The sequence below is a fragment of the Cebidichthys violaceus genome, unplaced genomic scaffold, assembly GCF_023349555.1.
Source record: "Cebidichthys violaceus isolate CVI_PGR_0920_01 unplaced genomic scaffold, fCebVio1.0.p SCAF_8, whole genome shotgun sequence".
NCBI classification, from domain to species: Eukaryota; Metazoa; Chordata; class Actinopteri; order Perciformes; family Stichaeidae; genus Cebidichthys; species Cebidichthys violaceus.
Genome location: NW_027176964.1, coordinates 9,737,466 through 9,758,287, shown reverse-complemented (window position 1 = coordinate 9,758,287; position 20,822 = coordinate 9,737,466). Strand labels below are relative to the sequence as shown.

Here is a 20,822-nt window from a genome sequence, read left to right as displayed (position 1 = left end):
CTGGGAAGTCTGGTCCAAGTTTAAATGCAGAAGGCTATAAGAATATTTGTATACAATATATATTTAATATTTCCTACATACGGTGGTAGTTTTTTAGATTTTGTTTTATACAAATAACAATCAACATGCACTGTTGTTTTTACTGGTCCAGCTTCGTATGTTAAACTTTCTTCCACTATACGCCCAACGGTGTCCCGATACTACCTATAGACTATAGCCAACAATGAGAAGCATAATTCATATTTCAGCACAGGCAGGGACACATCATCGTATATATACTAATATAATAGTTATTTCATTGGTTTTATTCAAAGTTTCACTTCGTGAAAAGTATCGTGAGCAGCAGCAGAAACGTGTGACACCACAAAACTGACCTCGTAAGGTCAACCCAGACAGAAGGGGAGCTCCCGCTGTCCAATCGCAACGCTCTCCCAGCCTCCGAACGTCCGGGTCTTTGACCAATCGGGAGGCGCAGCGCAGGAGCCAGAGGGGACAGCGAGTACAGATAAAATGTTTGACTTGCATCCATCCTCTCAATCCTCGCAGGACCGTTAGCGACCTGCTCTTTGATTTAAAACTCTCACCTCAGCCCACATCTGCCAACGGATACCAGTCAACAACATTTCTGAGGGGTGTTGCTCTTCTCGATTCAACCTGTTACTCAAGGAAAAGGCGGGCTGCAGAGAAGACGAGGTATTACAACAAACAAAAGGGTGATTTTTGTGGGATTAACAGGGACAAACAAAGGCAGCTTCGTTTAAACTGTTACCTGACAGAGAGTCAGGGATCATGACAGCGCTTGCAGGAGGTTTACCGAGAATGATGAGACCGACTCCTCACCAGAACTATCCGCGGGGAGGATACTCTCTGGAAGGTAAGAGACCACCACCAGTTGCTGCTCGCTGTCTGAAGAAAATACAACTTTTCGAAAACTTCAGCAAAGTTGACAAACTCGAGTTCTGAACAATTTTATTATTAACGTTATTAAAATTTTTATTTTTTATTGTTTTAAAAACTGTTAGCATAAATATCTGTTTGAAAACAAAATAAAAACTATGCCGGGTTAATGTTGATATTTCCAGTTTCAACAGATCTGCCTTTTAAAAAAAAAAATCTAATTGTATTTATTTATGCTATTATTTTTTTTGTTTTTAAAGTGGTATCATGTCCGAAAGTATCACATTAATTAGGAGAGACATGACTGACAATTGTTTGAAAGTAAATTATTTTGTTTTCTCATGCCACTTGCAATACAATTATATTTATTTTCGGAAAATGTAATTTATAGATAGCCTCTAAGATGATTTAATACATTTGATTGCACTTTAAAAGTGTTACTCTTGGATGATATCCAACAGGTACAGTATGTGGTCAGGTTGAGAGTTGTTTCTCACCACAAAAACTGAACCAATTTCTGAAGACAGCACACATCGAGTGTAGTACATGTTATGAGCACTCAACTAACTGAAGCCCATGCACGGCCGTGCAGTCTCCACTCCGTTAGGACAGGGTCGGGTCAACCAGCTCGGTGGTGTCTTCATAAACGGCAGACCTCTCCCCAACCACATCCGACATAAAATTGTGGAAATGGCACATCACGGTGTCCGGCCGTGTGTCATCTCCCGTCAGCTGCGCGTGTCCCACGGCTGCGTCTCCAAAATCCTGTGCCGGTACCAGGAGACAGGCTCCATCAGGCCGGGGGCCATCGGAGGCAGCAAGCCCAAGGTGAGAGATATACGGGCCGGCCGGGGATGTTTTGGTGAATTCACATGAAGTGAGAAGAAAGTTTTTTGAAATTCAGCAGTGATTTTAGAGAAGAGACATTTGATGTTTGTGGTTTCAATTCCAGGTTTTCACTCTGTAGGAAAATCATCTTTTAAAAGCGTACAATGTGAAACACAGAGGCTAAATAATCTATAAAAAACAACTAAACAAAGTCATGGAGTTTAACGAGACCTTTGTTGAAAAAAGTTTTTTGTAGATATATTACAACTTGAACAAGTTTGACTTTAAGATCCTCTACTAAGTGAAACAATCTCTCTGAAATACTGTCACAACTCCATCCAAATTCTTAAATGTGTAAAAAATAATTATACTTTTCTGTCTTGGCTGTAATGGAAACTTTGAACCTAAAACAATAATTACAAATTAGAAACGTTTCTTCTCTCCTTCCTCCCATCAAAGCAAACCTCTTCTCCAGAGGTGGACAAGAAGATCGAAGAGTACAAGAGAGAAAACCCGGGCATGTTCAGCTGGGAAATCAGGGACAAATTACTGAAAGATGGGGTCTGCGACAGGAACAACGTTCCCTCAGGTAGGCGATAGTTTCTGGAGCCTCAAGAAATAAAAAACATTTTCTTTTAACATAAAAACAACAACAACTTTAATACCATATTAATTAGAATACATGTGAACATAGCCATACACGCCGCACGTTTTAATATAATAATGTAAGACATCCTTTGTTTTCTTGTGTAACTTAATTTTTTTAATCTTTTTTTTATCGAAGTGAGCGCCATCAGTCGCATCATGAGGTCCAAATTCGGCGGAGCCGGTGATGATGAAGAGGAGGATGATGATGTGGTGAAGAGGGAGATGGAGGAGAACGAACCACGGACCAAACACAGTATCGATGGCATCCTGGGAGACAGATGTAAGTGCAGCATTATAACGTTATAAGAGGGACGTCTTGCTGTACGCTTTACGGTCGCAAAGAAATGCGGCGAACTAAAGGAACGAGGATGTGGATGGCTGCGATTTGATTGTCAGCTTAGACAGACAACTTTTAATAACAATAATAATGATAATAATAACAATACAAAATAATTGGCAACGTGCTAATTCAAATGGTATTTATAGATATGGAATTTATCACAGTAAACTGTTTTTAGTTAACCTGTACAAAAACGTTAAATCCATTAAAGTTCCAGGTGTTTACGCATGCGTTTAGGCGTCTGAGGTTGAACAAATGTGCAGGTTTTTTTTCTAAGTGGATAATCAAACATTTGTCTAACTTCCAAGCCTGAGAAACTTTTTCTTTTTTTTTTAACACACAATCGGACACTTGAGGATGAACTTCAGGGGACAAAGCAGGGAGAGTCCATTGAGACTCACACCTCAGTTTGACGAGCACAAAAGCCAAACTCCAGTGAGCGGCTCAGTGGTGTACAAAAAGACGCCAGGGCCTTTCAAAATGGGGAAGAAAGGGAGAAAAAACTGCGCTGACAAAAGGCCGGGAGAAGACATTATGAACCCGCAATGAGCGATGAATTATTCAGGGACACCAATAGGCCCGGTGCGACCAGGTTTATAGACTGCTCAAAAAAAGTGCCAATTTTTGGGGGCTTTTCCCCACTGCTGTCAGTTTTTCATTGAGCAAAAAAATACAGGAAAAAAACAGCGCCGACTTTAAGCAAACACCTGTTGATTTACGACCTGTTGGGGTCTGAGGAGTGTTGCCGCAAAAGGAGAGGTTGCTGTTGGAGACATACTGCAGTCTGTAGTTAATTATTGATGACATCCACAAACAGTGGTAGTGTTTTGGCGATAGCGTGGAACGACGTGCAGATTCATTCATGGTGCCAATTGTTGTATCTTTGTTTTGATTCTGTTTTACTATTCAATTTTAAGTTATAATAACAGAAAAATACGCATGAAGCTATAACGCACTTGGCAGCAAAACGGTCGTGTTGAATTCACGTCAGGCCTCGCGTTATCAAATTGAACGGTGCCGTTACTTTTGCGCACGGAGCTTTTGTCTCACAGTCTTTGCGCAGTGAGCGTGACGCCTTCAGCCAGTGAGCGCAGGGAAACCCTTCTCTCCAGTAGATTAAATCCAAACCTTTTATTTCTCTCCACTTTCATCTCAGACAAAGCCCGCCCCTTTCCTTTCCGCCCAGGGCGCACACATTCATGCGGTATCTGTGGGCACTTCCCTCTCCTTCTTTCAGGGACACACATCTCCAGGATCAGGCGGTGGACGTCTCTGACTTTTCAAACTCATTACTGCAAAACAAACAAAACAACTTTTATTAATAATCAGATTACTGCAATCGATAATTAGAAAGCATCCTAGCTTATTAGATTGATCTGCTTTGCCCCTTTGTGTATTGTCCTCTTTGAACACATTTTTTTTGTTTGAGAAACTAAACCATAAGTGTGATTGACACAACCCTCAGAAAACATGAGGAAAACATTTTTTTTAAAAATATATATAATTAATACTTTCAGGCTGGTATGAATTTTTTGAAAGAAAACAAATAACATTAGCTATTTTACATCAAATAGGTGACATCCTACATGCAAACAGCTCTGAGGCACTTTCCCCCATTGATATACAGAGCAGCACTATTTCATTCTTGTGTCTCTTTGTGGAAGTAGTTGTTGTTTTTCTCTTTTATAGCTCTTCATTAGAATGAGAAAAGGGTGGTTTGGGGACTGAGAGAGTGTCTTCTGGCCAAATATTGATTAAGTAGGTGTTTGCAGAGGCTATTGTTGTGGTAGAGAGAGGCCTGTTGCTCTCTGCCCCTTTCTCCACGACCACTATTGTTGTCTTTCCTTAAGTGCTAAGATCAAAGCTGACTCATTTAGATTTATTTGTCTGGGAAAAGGACCGCTAAGGTTTGTGGGATAAAGTATATGGGCAGCCCCAGGTCTGCATGGCATTAGCAGGCCTGAGCATTGTGGGAAAAGGATGCTTGCTGGGTTGAATCTGATGCTAAGTTGTTTACTACTCCTTGAACTGTTGAGTTATGGAGGTAGAATTTACTCCCGTGTAGAGAATTTAAACAGCATGCATGGTTGAGCTGCAAGCTTGAGAAGAATTATTTGTGGCATTTATCACATTTGGACATAAAAAAGCAGGGCACAGTGTATCTCTAATACATAATTTTAATCTGAAGATTGTATGACGCAACAGTGCCAAGATTTTTTTTTTTGCCATGAGTGGTACTGAATTAATAGATAGCATCCTTTCCTCTATTTATTATTGCAAGCACTTTAGCCTCATTTAACTAATTAAAGTAGCCAAAGTCATGAAAGAGGAGTAGCTACTCTCGCAGGATCCATTTATGGCAGTGGGGGTGAAAGGGAGAAAGAAGAAGAAGAAAAAGAAAGCTCAGAAATACAAACAGTCAAAGGGATAACTTTTCTTTAAAGGGAATCCTGCGGTGCCAAATTGAATGAGCCCAGTTCTTTCAAATCTGCCATGGTGAACGCAGTCAACATGTAATAATTGGTTTCATTGAGGTGCATTCCAACAATCTGCTGCCATTCTCCTGCCTCTATTGTCCGCAGGCAGGCAAATAGCCAGAGGGACAGGAGGAATCAAGTGCTGACAAAACATGAAAGATTTAGCTGCTTTTGTCAAAGGAGCTGAGTAGGACTTTGTTTGTGTAAATAAACTGGGTTACTGGCTCCCTGTGACTTTGGCATGGATTTAGAGTGAGGGAAAATTAGGGAGTAATAGGAGAGCAGAAAGATACATATTTGTGTTCGAGAGTTTACCATATTCTAAAGCAGTTCAAACTTGTTGCTAATATATTCCGAGGGGGGAAAAATTATGACGGCAGCAAACTTCCATGAGCAGCTGCCACATGCAAGCCATCTAATCCAATTTCAAAGTTTCATAACTTATATTCCCATCAGACATCTGAGAATACAAACAGATACGTTTCTCTCACACACAGGGAGCAAAACCAACCGAGCGGTACAGCAATAACCCACAACTGTAAACAGAGAGATAGATGTTAAATTTCTATGACTTGTGTCTTTGTCAGGGGTCCTTGCATTTCCACAGTGACTTGAGTTGAAGATTGGAGGTTTAGAGGAGACAGAAGGCCTCAATGTAACCAGAGGAATGTCCGCTACAGCCACGTCTCCATTTTCCTCTTAGGGCCGGATAATAGAGAATTTTATATGTGGGGCTCACTCTATGTTTTCCTGTGTTAATAGTGCATATAATGCCGGTTTAGCCTGGTGAACTGTTAAGTGAGAAACAAACCAAAATGCACAATATATATATATATATATATATATATATACATATATATATATATATATATATATATATATATATATATACATATATATATGTATACATATATATATACGTATATATATATATATATATATATATGTATATATGTATATATATATATATATATATATATATATATATATATATATATATATATATATATATATATATATATATGTATATTTCTTCCCTTGATAGATAGACAGATAGACAGATAGATAACTCACAGCCCCTTCTCTGTCACCCCTCTTAAATATAAATACTCAACACTTCTACGTTCTGTGTTGGCATGACTCAAAAGGCAAGAGACAAAATCCACACTGGCTGATCTGCAACTGAATGCAGACTCTATGCTTCATTAAAGCCTCTTTCTCTGTTGGCACCCGCATTGTGATCCTCCAATATTAATTCAAAGGACAATTAATGAATGCAGGCCAACTTTGAAGTAATGGGCCGGGGTCCTGCCCTGAGCCGGCCCCTCGGCGCTGATGTACTCTCCGCATTCTCCCCACTAACCCCAGAGACACTGTGAAGTGACTGAAAGAGAAGCAGCGAGCAATGGAAGGTCAAGGAGAGGAGCCCCAGTAGAAAAAGAGCTCTCTATTTCCTTGGAAGTATTAGCCAAGCAAAACTCTGTGATGGGGAGGATAAAGGAGTGTGAGGAGAAAAGGGTCGGGGGCGAGGGGACTCTGCAAAGAGAGCACAATAGGATAGTTAATTGAGTAAAGCCAGACAGCGTTGTCAATCACTTAACTTTGTTTAGCCTCAGTTTTTGTGGAGCTGTTTCGTCCAGCACATTGCACATTATGGACACGCCAGCACAGCCCTGTTTCTGTTTTGATTAATGTCTTTTTTCTCCTCTCTCTGAACAAAGAAATCCCCAAAAAAATAACAGAAATGTAGGATATAAGATATTTGGGAGAAAAAAAAAATGTTATAAGTTTCAGAATTTATTTCCTTAGTCCAAACACAGGCATTAAAGCGACAAATAAAGTTAAAAATGTGCACAAAAAGCTCAAATGACCAGTAGAAACGCACCTTTTAATAAGTGACTGTAAGGTATAAAATGAAAGTGTGGAATGTGAAGAGGGCCTTTCTCTCTGAGTGTGTGAAGTTTTGTTGCACGTTCAGTGGCAAGGCCGTCTTTACCGCAGAGCTGTGCAGTAGCTGTGAAAAGGTCAGGGGCTAACCTAGGGTCACTTGACTGTTAAAACTATCAGGCCCCAGGAAAGGAAGGTTACAATAATGTTTGGGAAAAGATGACAACTGACAGACTCCCTAAACTCAGATCAGCGAATCAGTGTTTTTAATAACCTCCACTTTAGGATAGGCTTGTATCTGTTGCGTGAATTCAAGTACAGGCGTTTGCGGTTTTTAGAGAGTATGCTGGTTATTCGGAGCGAGGTAATTGGCTTGCTTATGTCTGTCTGGCCCAAACGAGGCCGGGCTGAGGTGGAGCTCTGCTGGTTAGTGCCCGTTTAACTGGAACGTGCGGCAGACTGGCCTGTTGCTTTGTCCCTGCGTGGGTTCTGTGCCGTTGCTTTGTCCGTGCCCCGAGGGTGGAAATGCCACCGTGAAACTGTCACCTAACTGCACCACGGTGGAACTAAATAATAACCACCGCACACTGGGCACTCATAATAGCCATGAACAGCCATTTGTGGCTTTTTGTCACCTCACCAATATTAGACAGAGATACATCTTTCAAAGTCATATCGCCAGCTCTTTCTTTGTCCGGTAAGTGCCAACCTCCTGCGCTTATTCACTATAATTTTTTTTCTGTCCATCCCATCATCATCTCCGGCTCTCTTTCTCTATATCTGCCCCCCCCCCCCCCCTTTCTCTTTTCCCAGGCAGCTGCGGGATCCTGGGGTCTCTTTAGCAAGTCAAGTGAGCAGCCCACTCACTCCCATTTTTCCCTTAACTGTTAACCCCAGCTGAGCCCATAAGCTGTCAGTTAACTATTCTTTTCCTCCAGTGCATCTGCTCAATCTGGCTCTGTGTAGCATGCCACTATTTTATTCAGTGGCCCACTCGCACTATGCTCTGTGGCCTGAAAGGGCCAGATCTACTTCCCTGGGCAAATAACTAGTTCATTTGTCTCTTCTGCCCTTTGTTTTGTGTTGCGAACACATGTCACCAGCTCAATTACCTTCTCTATTAACAGCCCCTGGAGGAAGGGCTAGCCAGCCCCTATCAAGACAAGGCTATAAACTGCCCCATATGCTCCGCTTCTCTTTCTCTTTCTCACTGAGGCTGTTCATCCCTTTCCTTTCCTTTCATTCTTTCTCTCCTCTCCTGATTTCTTGCATCTTTCCCTTCCTTTAATAGCTATTCTGATTCTCTCTTGCACTTTCTGTCACTCTTTCCACCTCTGTTCGCTTTTGTGCCATTTCAAGCTACGGATTTTGCGTGCATATACATGGATGTGTGCGTCTGTGCATGCCTCTTCGTATTAACGTCACTTGAATGCATGGGAGGGGGTGGTGAATGCTTGGCAAGGCGAGTCTTGGCTGATGCAGACTACGCAGTAAACAAGAGCAGTCTTTATCCTCGCAGTTGGAATCTTCACTTGTTTTTTTTTTTTGGCCCGTTTGAGGCAGTACTGTCGGGGCAGGTGAAGCTAATGGGACTGGACGTTCACATCTGTGACCCTCTGGAGTTTATCTTCCCTGCATGTCAGTCTCCTCTCTTGATCAATAAATGGTTGTGTTTACCTCGAGTGATTGGTCTGTAGCTCTGTCCTTTGTACTGCTGGTCTTTGAGTGTGTGTACATTGTGTTTGTGTGCACATACACACTTGTAAATGCACTTGTTTAATTTAATTTAAGAGTCTCTGATCAGGGAAAGGAACCTGTTGAATTCACTTGTTGAATACGCCACTCTGATAAACTGTGCTATACCCTCCAAGCTATGTTAAATAAATCTACTGCTCTAAACTACTCTATCTAAACTAGCTTGTGATTAGTCTACACCTTACTTTGTTTTGAAACGTCTGTTTTATGGATAACTCTCCAGCAGCCCCAATTTCCGCTTGAGGGATAATAATCTATCTTTCTATTAAGATTCTTGTCAGGGCCACGGCCAAACTGTGAGCGGCTATGGAGTATTTTCAGCTCCCTAGTGCTTTAGCTGCAGCGTAAAATTTGATTTGGGTGTTTAAGTAAGGAGGTCGAGGCCTCCCTTTGTGTGTTTTAGTATCCTCTTCTGCCATTTGTCGCGGGGAATGTGTGGGAACAACCCTCTCTGAGTCCGCTTCTGCATCAGCTTGCCTTAACATCAATCCACCGCAGCATAAGAGCCCTGTTTGAAGGTGTCAGAGATGTGGATGCAGCGACGGGTGAGCGCACAGAAAGAGAGAAGTGAAGTGAATGGATGAGATGGAAAGGACAGGTTCGCTTTTATGAATGACCAGCACCCCCATTCTCCTTAGCTTGGCACCCCACACCCCTTCCCCAGCATCTTCTTCAGGTGCCTTCATCCTCACGTCTCCTCTCCATGTCAACCTCTTCAACTCCCCCATCCCCCCCAGCTCCGTGCCCCTCGGGCCGTGGAGGGAGGGGATGAAGGGGTGCTCCCCTGCTGTGCCCCTCCACAGCCCCCAGTGGCCCTTCTCTGGACCCTTTTGTGCCCCCCCCCCCCTTCTCCCTCCCACCCTTCATTCCCCCACTCAGCCCCTGGCCTTACAGCCCCCATCTCACCCTATAGCCCCCCCCTCCCCCCTCGCCCCGCACTCCCCTGCTGGGCAGGTGACAGACCCCTGAATGCGGGCCCGGGCGTCCCTGATGGCTCCTACAGATGGAGCGTGGTAATCGGTCCAACAGAGGCCTGCCACAGGCTTTTCCCTGCTAAGATACAAAGGCTTGGCTTCATCACTTCCAAAAAAAAAAAAAAAAAAAAAAGACAGCGAGTGAGAGAGGAAGAGAGCAAAAGAGAAAGTGCAAGCCAGAGGATGACAAAGGCAACAATGTCATTTGCCATTAAGGGAGAGTCTGTGACGGAGTGTTTTCTCTGTAGTTACTAATAATAAAAACAGGGAGGGGAAAAAGAGAGGGAAAGACAGAAATAAAGGGGGCAAAGGAGGAGAGATCCACCCCCACCCTGCAGTTAACATGAGTTACAGTGGCAATGGGGAGCTTTCTCCTCTGTGTTTTATGAGCTCTCCTTCCCTCCCTCAGGAATCTTTTCGTTTCTGCGCCGTCATTGGTTCTCCATCTTGTTGTTTCTTTCTCCGTTCCTCTGTCGTCATTAAAATGTTTATGACATTGCGTGTTACTTTGCTGTTTGTAGTAGGCTTCTTTAGTGTTGTTTACGTGCTGATAAATGGAAGTTTGACTTACAAATCCAAACAATATTGATGTGGTAAAAATGTGCTTACAGGATAAGTATCAAGTTGTCATGCTGTGTTTGGCCTTCTCTTTATGCCTGTTGCGTTTCAAAATTTGCTCCAACTGGTCTCGGGCCACATTGTTACCTAAAGAAACCACATCCCGACTCGCGGTGCACGTTCCAGGAGTATCTAAGCATCCAGCCAATCCTCTGTGAGACTTGATGCCAGCGTGGCGCCCTTGGTTCGAATGTAATAAAGAGCTCTTCTCAGCATCAGAATTTTGTGTGCTGGCGGCCTGGAGCACAGCAGCATTCCCAGGGAGCAAATCCGTGTGTAATGCCTGGTCAGACACACACTGGCAACCGGCACAAACATTTCCTGCTTGGCTCCAGTGGCTCCAGAGGCAAGGGGAGATCCCTGCTACCCCCCTCCATGTCTGACTTGGCACTTTTTAATTAAAGCTTTGAATCTGGAGGGCAGAGGCAGAATGAGCAGTCTGGGGCAACAGACGAGCCTCAGTCCTCTGCTGAAGCCTTTTTGTGGCTTACACCTGTCTGTCTGCTTTTGAGTCTCTTATTTTTTTTCTCAGCTTAGGTGTTGGCTGCATAGTCTGAGTTTCAAAAAAGGTGCAGTGAACCTTCCTCATGAGGTTTAAGAGGTCCCTCTGGGGTTGGATTTGGGAGTGGATTCCAACTCTCTCTGTCTTGTGTCCATCTGTGTTCGACACATTGTCATAGACTGCGTTCACTGAGTGAAAGCCTATAGCCGAGACGCAGCAGATGCATGTTTGTGAGTGTGCGTATGACTGAGAAAGAGATGGGGGGATTGCAGACATGTAATGGCGGACAATGGCAGGCTGTCACGGTAGTTTTTGGAGCCTAATCATTACTTAATAGATGGGTAACCTCCCCCCGAAAGGCAGCAATAGTCCTCTGTTTCTAGTCTCAAGCCCTCATTGATTCCCTTCTTCTGCTGAATTAGATCCCAATGGCTGTCTCACAGTTACCCAGTCGCTCTCTCCTGCCTTCAACTGAACAAACAGATTAAGAAGCACCTGCAAAAGGCGGCCTGCTCTTTGCTATGGGACCCTATCGTCATAGCGCACAGCATGGCTAAGACTGGGAGAGACACAGTGTCCCAGGGAATAGATGCCCCAGAGGGATCTAGTCCTCACTAATCCATGTTCAAGCAGCTTCTGGCTTTTGATCCCCTCAGGAACCGCTGAGGAGTTTAAGGGAGCAGGAGGACACAATCAAAATTTGCTCTGTACCATGTGTTGTACTCAGCACAACCTATTGTCTCAAATCCGTCCCAGCTTAGTATTTAGACCAAAGTTGTATTCTGTTTGAGCCCGAGTCCCCGGAATGTCGAAGTAACAGACTGTTTGCTTTGCAATTCCAGCCAGTCACTCAGACGAGGGCTCCGACGTGGACTCAGAGCCAGGCCTGCCTCTGAAGAGGAAGCAGCGTCGCAGTCGCACCACCTTCACCGCGGAGCAGCTGGAGGAGCTGGAGAGGGCCTTCGAACGCACGCACTACCCCGACATCTACACGCGGGAGGAGCTGGCTCAGCGGGCCAAACTGACGGAGGCTCGAGTTCAGGTTAGACGCATGCACAGACGCCCTCTTTAAACCTCAAAGTTCCAGAGAGCCAGTCTTGACAGCAGAGAAATGTGTCGATCTGTCATGGGTATGTGTCTTGTGGGCGTTAAATTGCCGTGGGTTGTTGCCACACATTCCTCACAGCCATTAGACATGTGTCCCTCCCAACACCCTCGACCCCACGCCTGACCCCCTTCTTCACATGTACAGACACAGACAAACTCAGATACACTGCAACCACTGTGTATGAAGACGGCTCTCTCTTTTTCTCAGACACTGTACAAAAAGGGCTATGTGGAAAGATCCCAAAATAGATGCCCGATTTAGATAATGTGCTAATATAGGCTTTAACAACTGTTACCCTCTGAACCCATTGACTTGCAGTAGCACACAAAGATGTAATGTCTGTGGTTTTACTGCATGCTCCAGATGTTAAGATCTCTATCAGTTCAGCTCCCTGTAATGGGTCAGAGAGGCCTCACACACACACACACACACTTACATACACACATTCAAAAGCACCAAGCACTCTCACATATATGTACTGTACACATATATGTATTGTACAAGTTAATTTATCAACTTATTATTTTGGGTTAACACTAATATTTAATAACATTAATAAACATCAAACACTTTTGTCTCTGTTCTTCTCTCAGGTATGGTTCAGCAACAGAAGAGCCCGGTGGAGGAAGCAGGCGGGAGCCAATCAGCTGATGGCGTTTAACCACCTCATCCCCGGTGGTTTCCCTCCCTCAGCTATGTCTGGCCTGCAATCGTATCAGCTGTCAGACAGCCCTTACACTCCCACTTCTTTAGCTCAAGGTGAGTTTAGTGGAACACACTCAAAAACAAACTTAAAATGTGTGCTTTAGAAATGTCACATAATCTGGAATCATTCTAGCAGCAGCAAAAGTATTCTGGATGAAACCAAAATGGGATTTTTGAGCAGAATGTTTTTATTCTCCGCAGCATCCGAGCAGCCCAGTACAGTCCACAGACCGCAGCCTCTGCCCCCCACCTCCGTGCACCAGAGTGGGCTCGGCTCAGCAGCTGGCTCCCAGGATGGAAGCTCTGCGTACTGCCTGTCCTCTGGACGTCACAGCTTCTCAGGATACTCGGACAGCTTTGTGACCCCGACAGGACACGGCAACAGCGTCAACCCCACCATCGCCAACAGCCTCTCACCACAGGTTTGTCTCTACATCCATTATTACAATACAACAAAGAAATGTAGAAACACAATGAATACCTGCTTACAAGCACATACTCATTTATACACATAAATTCTGTCTCAAACATACACACCTATCCACACACATGTTATCATACCAGGAAACAGGGCGCTAATAGTTCTTCATGGCATTTATGAGCTGCACCGTATGGAAGAATAATTATACACACAAACACATACTGTGTGTGTGACCTATGAGGTGTCATTGCAGTGACATTGATGAAAACCTTGTTCGGCGAAGAAATACGGTAGCTTTTAATTTTTGTTTATTCTGATGGGTTGTTTGATGAATTTAAAATGTGGCAAACGTCAATCTTCGGGCAGGGGAAAAGGGACCAGACACGAGGAAGGATGTATGGATGTCGGAAGATGACACAAATCAAAACTGAAAAGACAATTATGGTCGATTACACAGTCATCAGTGGCCATCAGTGGCTCCCTACCAGCCCAGAAGATGGACTAACAGGCGGAAAACGAGCTTTTAACCGCCACAAAGGGTGGCCGGCCCACATGCAATGCATGCTGGGTACTAATTCCCATGAGAGAGAATCTCAGACTCCTGTCAGGCACAGATAAAAAACTGCCTCAGGCAGGTTTGTTACGATGTGAATGCCTAAGGATGTATGTATGTTAAAAAAAAGAGAAGATCTTTGTTGTGGCTGTCAGGGTGCGCGGTCAGAGAGTGGTAGGTGGCACCATTGTGGCTCAGTATAATTGACTGCTTTGATATATGAGCTCTAGTGATTGACTATAATTTGTTGTTTCCACCTCAAGAATTAGCCACATGTACTTTTAAATTGTTATTCTTTTGGGTATTTTTTTATTTTCATTGGGCAGATTATAGTATAGAGACGGGGGAGAGTAAAGTTGACAGGAGAAAAAAATGCGAGTGTCAGCGGTTGATGGTTTTAAACTCGTAATTATATTGAAACATAAGTGGGATGAAAACCTGCTAGTATCTGTCTTCCTGTAACTGAGTGCATGGCTGTGGTGTGAGTTCACACACCCACAGGGTCACGAGTGACTTTAACTCCAATAAAGAGGCCAAAGGTGCTGTGGCCTCATGCATGGTTTCAGCATTAACCTTAGTGGGCAGCTCCGTACAGAATGGACGTCTCATCTTGCGAAAGGGACGGCGGCAGGCCTGGAATGTTTTCTCAGTCTGGAATAGCAATCACAGAATGTTCCAGTGTCTTAATTGATTGGAATGAAGTAATCTATCCCCTTGTAACAAAGTGTGTAATTTATGCAAATGACTCACTTTGTTGGCTAATTTGTTTTAATTCATGTATTCATTGCAGCTGTTTGAATGTATATTGCTGTACAGTTTTCTCTATTTCAGACGAGGATAGAATTAATTCCCTGATTTTAACTTAATAAGAGGGAGGAAATGAGGACTGATTAAATTCTATGACATTCATAGTCAATACATGAAGACCTCTGCACTTGGAAAACTTTACAGCTTCAGTTTTTTCCCCCAAACAGCTGTACAGCTTGGTCTATTTTGTGTTAAATCCTCCCTGGAATTATCCGGAGATCTCAACTCCAAATCTGTCTATGAAAGCTACTCTATCTACTACTGTGTCCATCAGGAGACTCAGAGGTTCAGTTAACTCCAGATATGGTCACCTTAGAGCGCTTTGGGGTTTTGATATGGATAAGGTTGACTTTAGATAGCCGATATTGTTGTCTGAGCAGTTAGCTCTGTATTTGGAGCCTCAGTCAGGCCAGTGGTTTCCCTGTGGTGCGGGGTCTCTGGCGTCTCACCGCTGATCTGGTGCATACCAAAGGAACTCTTTCTCACCGAGCGAGCGAGCGGCCAGGATTTGCACCCCCCTGAGACCTAATCCCCGGAACAACCTCAAAACAGACACCATCGGGAACTGCTGCTGTTTCAGTCGCAGACAGAGAGTGCATGAACACACGAGCATGTAGATAAACACAAACCCTCTGACACAGGCGTGTACTCACAGACACACACCACACATTAATGTGTGATGTTGTAAGGTGATATGGCTAAACACCACTCGATAACCAAGGGGGGGGGACTTTATATTTAAGTTCGTATTAGCAATAATTTAATTCAACATTTCAATAAATAATACAAAATGTTCTGAAATGACATATTTGACTGTTTTAAAGCAGCTTCAAGATTTATGGGTGGCTGAATCAAATTTGTATTTTCTGGAATCCATGCTCCTTACATCTATAAATACTCAAATTTTGATGGGACCCTGTGTGCGACCGACTTTTGAATTTTACAGTATATCACACATCCTTAGCAGAAGGAGAAATAATGGCTTGGTGTTAGGCCGCATTGATGTGTTCGTCAGATGTACAAGCTTAGATCATTGACAGACCAACAGTAAATTTTATACATTAAAGACACCTGAGGTTGCCTCAGTATTGTGTGCATGTACATGTGTGTGTCCCAGCTGGTTGTCAGCTGTGAAAGACCATTTTTCTTTTTACATCACTCAGTTTTTCTTATTCTATGCCTTACTGTTTTTCCATTTCTTTCCATTTATTTTCAGTGTATTTGTGTCTTTTTTTGCTTGGCTTGAGATCTACTTTCACCTTCATGGACTGTAACTCTTCTCCTCCCTTTGTTCGCTCTTTAACTTAACTTTTTAGACTTTTTTGTGACTTTGCTTCTCACGCAAACCTGCGTGCAGCTGTTCACGATGTATCACTGATACCGACACCCTCTCTCTACACATCAGAGCAAAAAATGCTTATATTACCCATAACCGTGCACACACACACACACACACACACACACACACACACACACACACACACACACACACACACACACACACACACACACACACACAGACCTACTGTTAAATACACAATTCCACACGTAGGAGAGGTAGCTCTCACACACATACACAACACACACCCTACTCCTTGTTCCCACGTACCCTTTGGCCTCTTCACCCTGGCCTCACAAGGACACGGTGATTTTAGGGCATCAAGAGAAAGTGAAGAAGAAAAGAGACCCAATACATCAGTGGAGACACACAAATCTGTTGGAATTCTTCTTAAAACCCACCGCATTCTCACAAATGTGTTGTTCAAATATTTTTCGTATATTATGATCAGTCAAAGTCTCAGACTCCTAACTTATTTTCTATCAATACCATTTGTAAAACAATGCTAGAAGCCCACTAGTGTCATGATGAGAGCAAATAAATGTGAAAAAATATCCTACATAAATATGACAGGATAATTCTAACAGAAACCTCTCATGGGCTGAAGGATTGAACTCTTTAGCCACCATCAGCTCCCCAATCAGTCAAGCAGAGTAAAGGGAAACCATATGTGTGAGGGAAGCCAGTAATAATGTATTTCAGACGGACAAGGAGAGGGCCTACACTTAAGGCCACCCGAGTGGAGTAAAAAAGTTGATTGAATGGTGTAACAAAAGTTTAAAAAATTTTTTTTTTCATTTTTAATTTCTTGGCCGATTAAATTATAAAGTATTACTTTATGAGTGTCTATTCTAATCATCCGGTTTCCCTCCATTTCTCCCCTCAGGTGATGGGCCTATTGAACCCAGGTGGAGTGCCACATCAGGCCCAGAGTGACTTCGCCCTCTCCCCACTGACCGGAGGCCTGGAGCCTAACGGTGGCATGGCTGCCAGTTGTCATGGTTCCCAGCGTTTGGAGGCTCTACCAGGCCTGACCAGTATGCCCACCCTGCCTAGCACCCAGTCTTACTGCCCACCTTCCTACACCACCCAAGCCTACGCCATGGACCACCATCCATCCTATCAGTATGGACAGTACAGTCAGAGCAAGGTATGCTTGAAATACACTTCATTCCTTCGGTGTTAACTGGTGTTTTCATACTGACTTAGGGGTTTAATTTCTACATTTGGATTTAAATGATCTATAATTGATTGGAGGTTATGTCCCCCTATAACCCCTGCTCTGGCTATGCGATTTAGTTTATATTTTCCAACTCACAACCCTCGTTAATTGCGCAGACCACTCTGATGAGCGGCCTTCTCAAATCACCCTGCGCTGTGCTGAAATTACATGTATGACAGAGAGCGCGAGTGGCCCGGCTACCTCAGTTTACATTACCATCATCCGAGTATTCACGTGGCCTCGTGCAGAGGCATGCACACGCATTTTCCCTCGCTGTCCTTTCATGACCCCGTATGATGAGCTTGCCCATCAAACCCTCAGAGTAGCGCACCTAGCCATGTAATGACCCCTGTGTAACGAAGATAGCCGCCCAAATGAAAGGAGCCACTTCCCAAAGCGTGTTTGACAGGAGGGAGGGGAGAGTGCGGTGTGTTGTGGGGGCCTGATCTGAGGTACACTACCACATGTTGACCGGCCCATCAGTGGCAACATCTTGATTTCATTAATTTAGCCAGTCCTGGGAGAGACCCACATGTAGCTTTTGGGGGTTTGGGGAAATGTGTGCGTCTATGTGTATAGGCCTATGTGAGCGCAAGCATGTACGTGTGTGTGCGTAAGTATAAAAGGAGGGTAAGGGGCTCTTTAACAGGGGGCGATTATGGCCCTTGGCAGGCCAGGATTAGAACCATGTGTCCCACTGGAGGTCAGATTTAGAGTTGTTATTGATCAGTGGAGCAGAGCCACAGATCCAGGCTAAGGCTCGGTCTCGGCCTAGTTTTAGCGACCACATTAGGTTCAAAGAATATCTAAGGAGATTCCCAAAGCCGTTCACCTGTTTTTTCATTTAAACTGGGACCCCAGTTTCCATTCTCACCTGCTCCCATGGGCTCATAAACACCTCTTCCTTTTTACACAGCTCCTCCTGTCAACATCACACACCTCATTTAACTTCACATTTTGCGATGTTAACCGTCAGAGAATTGAAGCAGTTGAAGATGAATAAAATTCAAACAGTCTTCTCAACCTGTGTTTCCTTGCTCTCCTCAGGTGCCTTTCATTATATGAAGCCCCCAACATGGCCCGAACAGGAGGCTTCCCGGGCCAGTCTGACATCCATCGACCAGAGAACACCCCCACCCGCTCGCTGCCTTTGCCAAAGCTCCGGAGCCCCGAGGACAGCAAGAGAGAGGGGTTGAGGTGTCCTCCTTCAGCAAGGGAACCAGTCGAGGTTGAGGTGTAGTGATGGCAATGGAGGGGGTTGACTGGAATAATTTGGACCAAAGGCGCAGCCTCTCCTGTTACCTGGCAATCGCTTTGCTCGTGCGTCATGTCACGCTCCAAGGACCAAGCACCGCTCGTTGTCCATGCTTAAAGAGGAAAAGAAGACAGGGGTGGGGAAAGGGGAGTAAATACATTCAAGATTCTGTATTTGATTTTTGTAGTAAGTGGCAGAGAGGTGGACTGGGGAAGGCCCCTGTGCTTCTGGGGCCCAACTTGATAGGGGAGGGGCTTATTCTTACAGTATGCTTATCAAAAGGCCGGATGACGATAACGTGTTGCGCTCAGCCACAATGTTCTTCGAAGGATCCCTTCATCATAATTCCCTAGGAAAATAATATTCACTGTATATTGATGCGATTCTTTTATACGACTTTGGAGATGAAAATATGACTACACCGGAAAAACCAGCAGAAAGGCATGAAACCAGGCAGAGTGGAGTCATAGTGAAACCACTGCAACCCAAAGAAAGTGCAATACATTCATACCTCATGTGATGTAAATTAACACGGATCAAATGTCCCCGATTATACCCTCAAAAAATATGCTCTCTCTTTTTAATGTAATTAATTTTGGGTTGTGTGCATTGATCAATCAGGGGAAATCATCAAGCGATGAAAAATAGTAACATGTAGTCGTGATGTCATTAAGCCAAAAGAATTCTCTGCCAGTGAATACATTATTCAGTTTGACAGGTAATTTTTTTATTTCACATGTTAAGTTAGATTTCACCAGGAACTTTCAAACTTAAGTTCCATTTCTTATTTATTTAGTGTTGGTCAACTGTTGTCTCTTCTGTATGTTTTGTATTAAGTGCGCTTAAGTGCTTAAATCCTACACAATGTTCATTATACATGATTTTTCTTTTGTATGATTTCCATTTACATTGGCGTAAAATTATTTTGTTGTAAGAAGTTTTGTGTACAATACAGCACTATTTACTATTTATAATAAACTATATAAAAATGTAGAAAGTTGTGACTTTGACTGTCATTTATGGGATACCAGGGCAGTAACCATTGAGAAGACTAAGGTCATGTCCTCATTTGTGTAAGAATTTTATTTTAAATATCTATTCTTTAATTAAAACCTACACCTGGTGGATTTGTAATAGCTCCAGTGTGCTTAAATTAGACTTAAGAAGCCAACAAATAAATACATACATAAATAAATAAATAAAGGTTTTAATAAAAAATCCCTCTGTATTTACTCTCCAGAATTTTAGTCCTTGAAATTACATTTACTGGAAGTGAAATTGGAACAGGAAGTAAAAAGTAAAAAAGATTACACAAATGCTTTCTCTTGATATATTGTCATTTAAACTCTTTCCATTTTAAACATGCCAGCTGTTTCCCCACCTCCCATCTAAATCCAGATGAGCAAGATAGTGACAGTAGAGAGCTGCACCCCACGTGCACACTCCTCGAGCACTAAATTATAAATATATCCCCTTTCATAAACACTCCTTTTGGACAAATTCCTGCTCCCTAGGGGCTCCTTCACACCCCGTAATGACTAAAGCAGAGCTGCTGTAAATTATATAAGCACATAGTCACACCAGGACATCAGTCACTGACATGGCTGCACAGGGTTTCAGAAAGGTTATTTGCTCTCACTGCCACACAGAAATGAAAACACTGCTCAGCCAGTTGGCAGACTCCTCAAAAGGTTACAGATATCACTGGTGCATTTTTATCGCTCCCTGACGGTTCTTTTTTCTTTCTTTTCTTCTGGAGGTTCAGGGATCAGGTATGCAGCTGTCCCCTCCATACATGGTATATGTATGAAGTCTGCATGCACGAGAATACGCCGACTGTTGTTTTTGTGTTTTAGTAATATTTATTTTGTATGCATTTATTTGTGTATTAGCATATTTGTTTGTATGTTTATGCTTGGTGTCCAACACAGTCAACAGATAAGATCAAGGCGAGATCACATTTCACTATTTACTTTACTCTCTACAAAATCTTTTTTTTTACTTTTTTTTTTTTTTACAAGTGCTCAACTTGTAAGACACAATGAGTGAAAAAGCCAAAGGGGTTGCTTTGGAGCGGAGTGTCAGTCAAGCAGCAACACACTGGAGACAACTTAACCTCTGACCCCAACACTCTTTGAAATGAGTAGACTACTTGACCGGAGCTGACAACAATCCAAGCGTCTCTGCAGCTTCCAAGACCCCAAATTGAAAGTGAAGGAAGGAGTACAAAGAGGACGGTCTAGGATAGGAAAAAATAGAGTTAAAAGGAAAGCTTTAGAAAATACTTTGAGCCGGAATGTGCTTGGAGACTTGTATTCACAGCATGTATGGCTGATTCAGATTCATTTCTGATGAAAATGGCAAACAATTCTGTAGAATTCATTCTCAAAAGGAGGTCATTGTTGTGCTTCTACTGCTATCTAATAGGACAGAAAAGGAATGGGCTTTATCTCTGAAATACCGCCTTATCAAGTCTCTTGAAGAGC

General features: G+C 43.2%; 1 protein-coding gene across 1 annotated transcript; it reads left to right on the top strand.

The window, feature by feature from the left end:
• The first annotated feature begins 739 nt into the window (after nt 1-739).
• Nucleotides 740-19,191, top strand: pax3a (paired box 3a). The gene is made up of 9 exons (XM_068738242.1): nt 740-874; nt 1,490-1,725; nt 2,185-2,314; nt 2,510-2,653; nt 11,769-11,968; nt 12,628-12,793; nt 12,941-13,161; nt 16,746-17,009; nt 18,129-19,191. Exons 1-9 carry the CDS (start codon nt 790-792, stop codon nt 18,144-18,146), a joined length of 1,464 nt encoding a protein of 487 aa, XP_068594343.1. The 5' UTR covers nt 740-789; the 3' UTR covers nt 18,147-19,191.
• The last annotated feature ends 1,631 nt before the right edge of the window (nt 19,192-20,822 follow it).

What these genes read in the sequence shown, in the direction of transcription:
- pax3a (XM_068738242.1), top strand. Translation starts at nt 790, where the DNA reads ATGACAGCGCTTGCAGGAGGTTTACCGAGAATGATGAGACCGACTCCT. An exon ending in TGACGGAGGCTCGAGTTCAG is followed by an intron (nt 11,969 to 12,627) that starts GTTAGACGCATG and finishes TTCTTCTCTCAG; the next exon opens with GTATGGTTCAGCAACAGAAG. An exon ending in CCAACAGCCTCTCACCACAG is followed by an intron (nt 13,162 to 16,745) that starts GTTTGTCTCTAC and finishes TTCTCCCCTCAG; the next exon opens with GTGATGGGCCTATTGAACCC.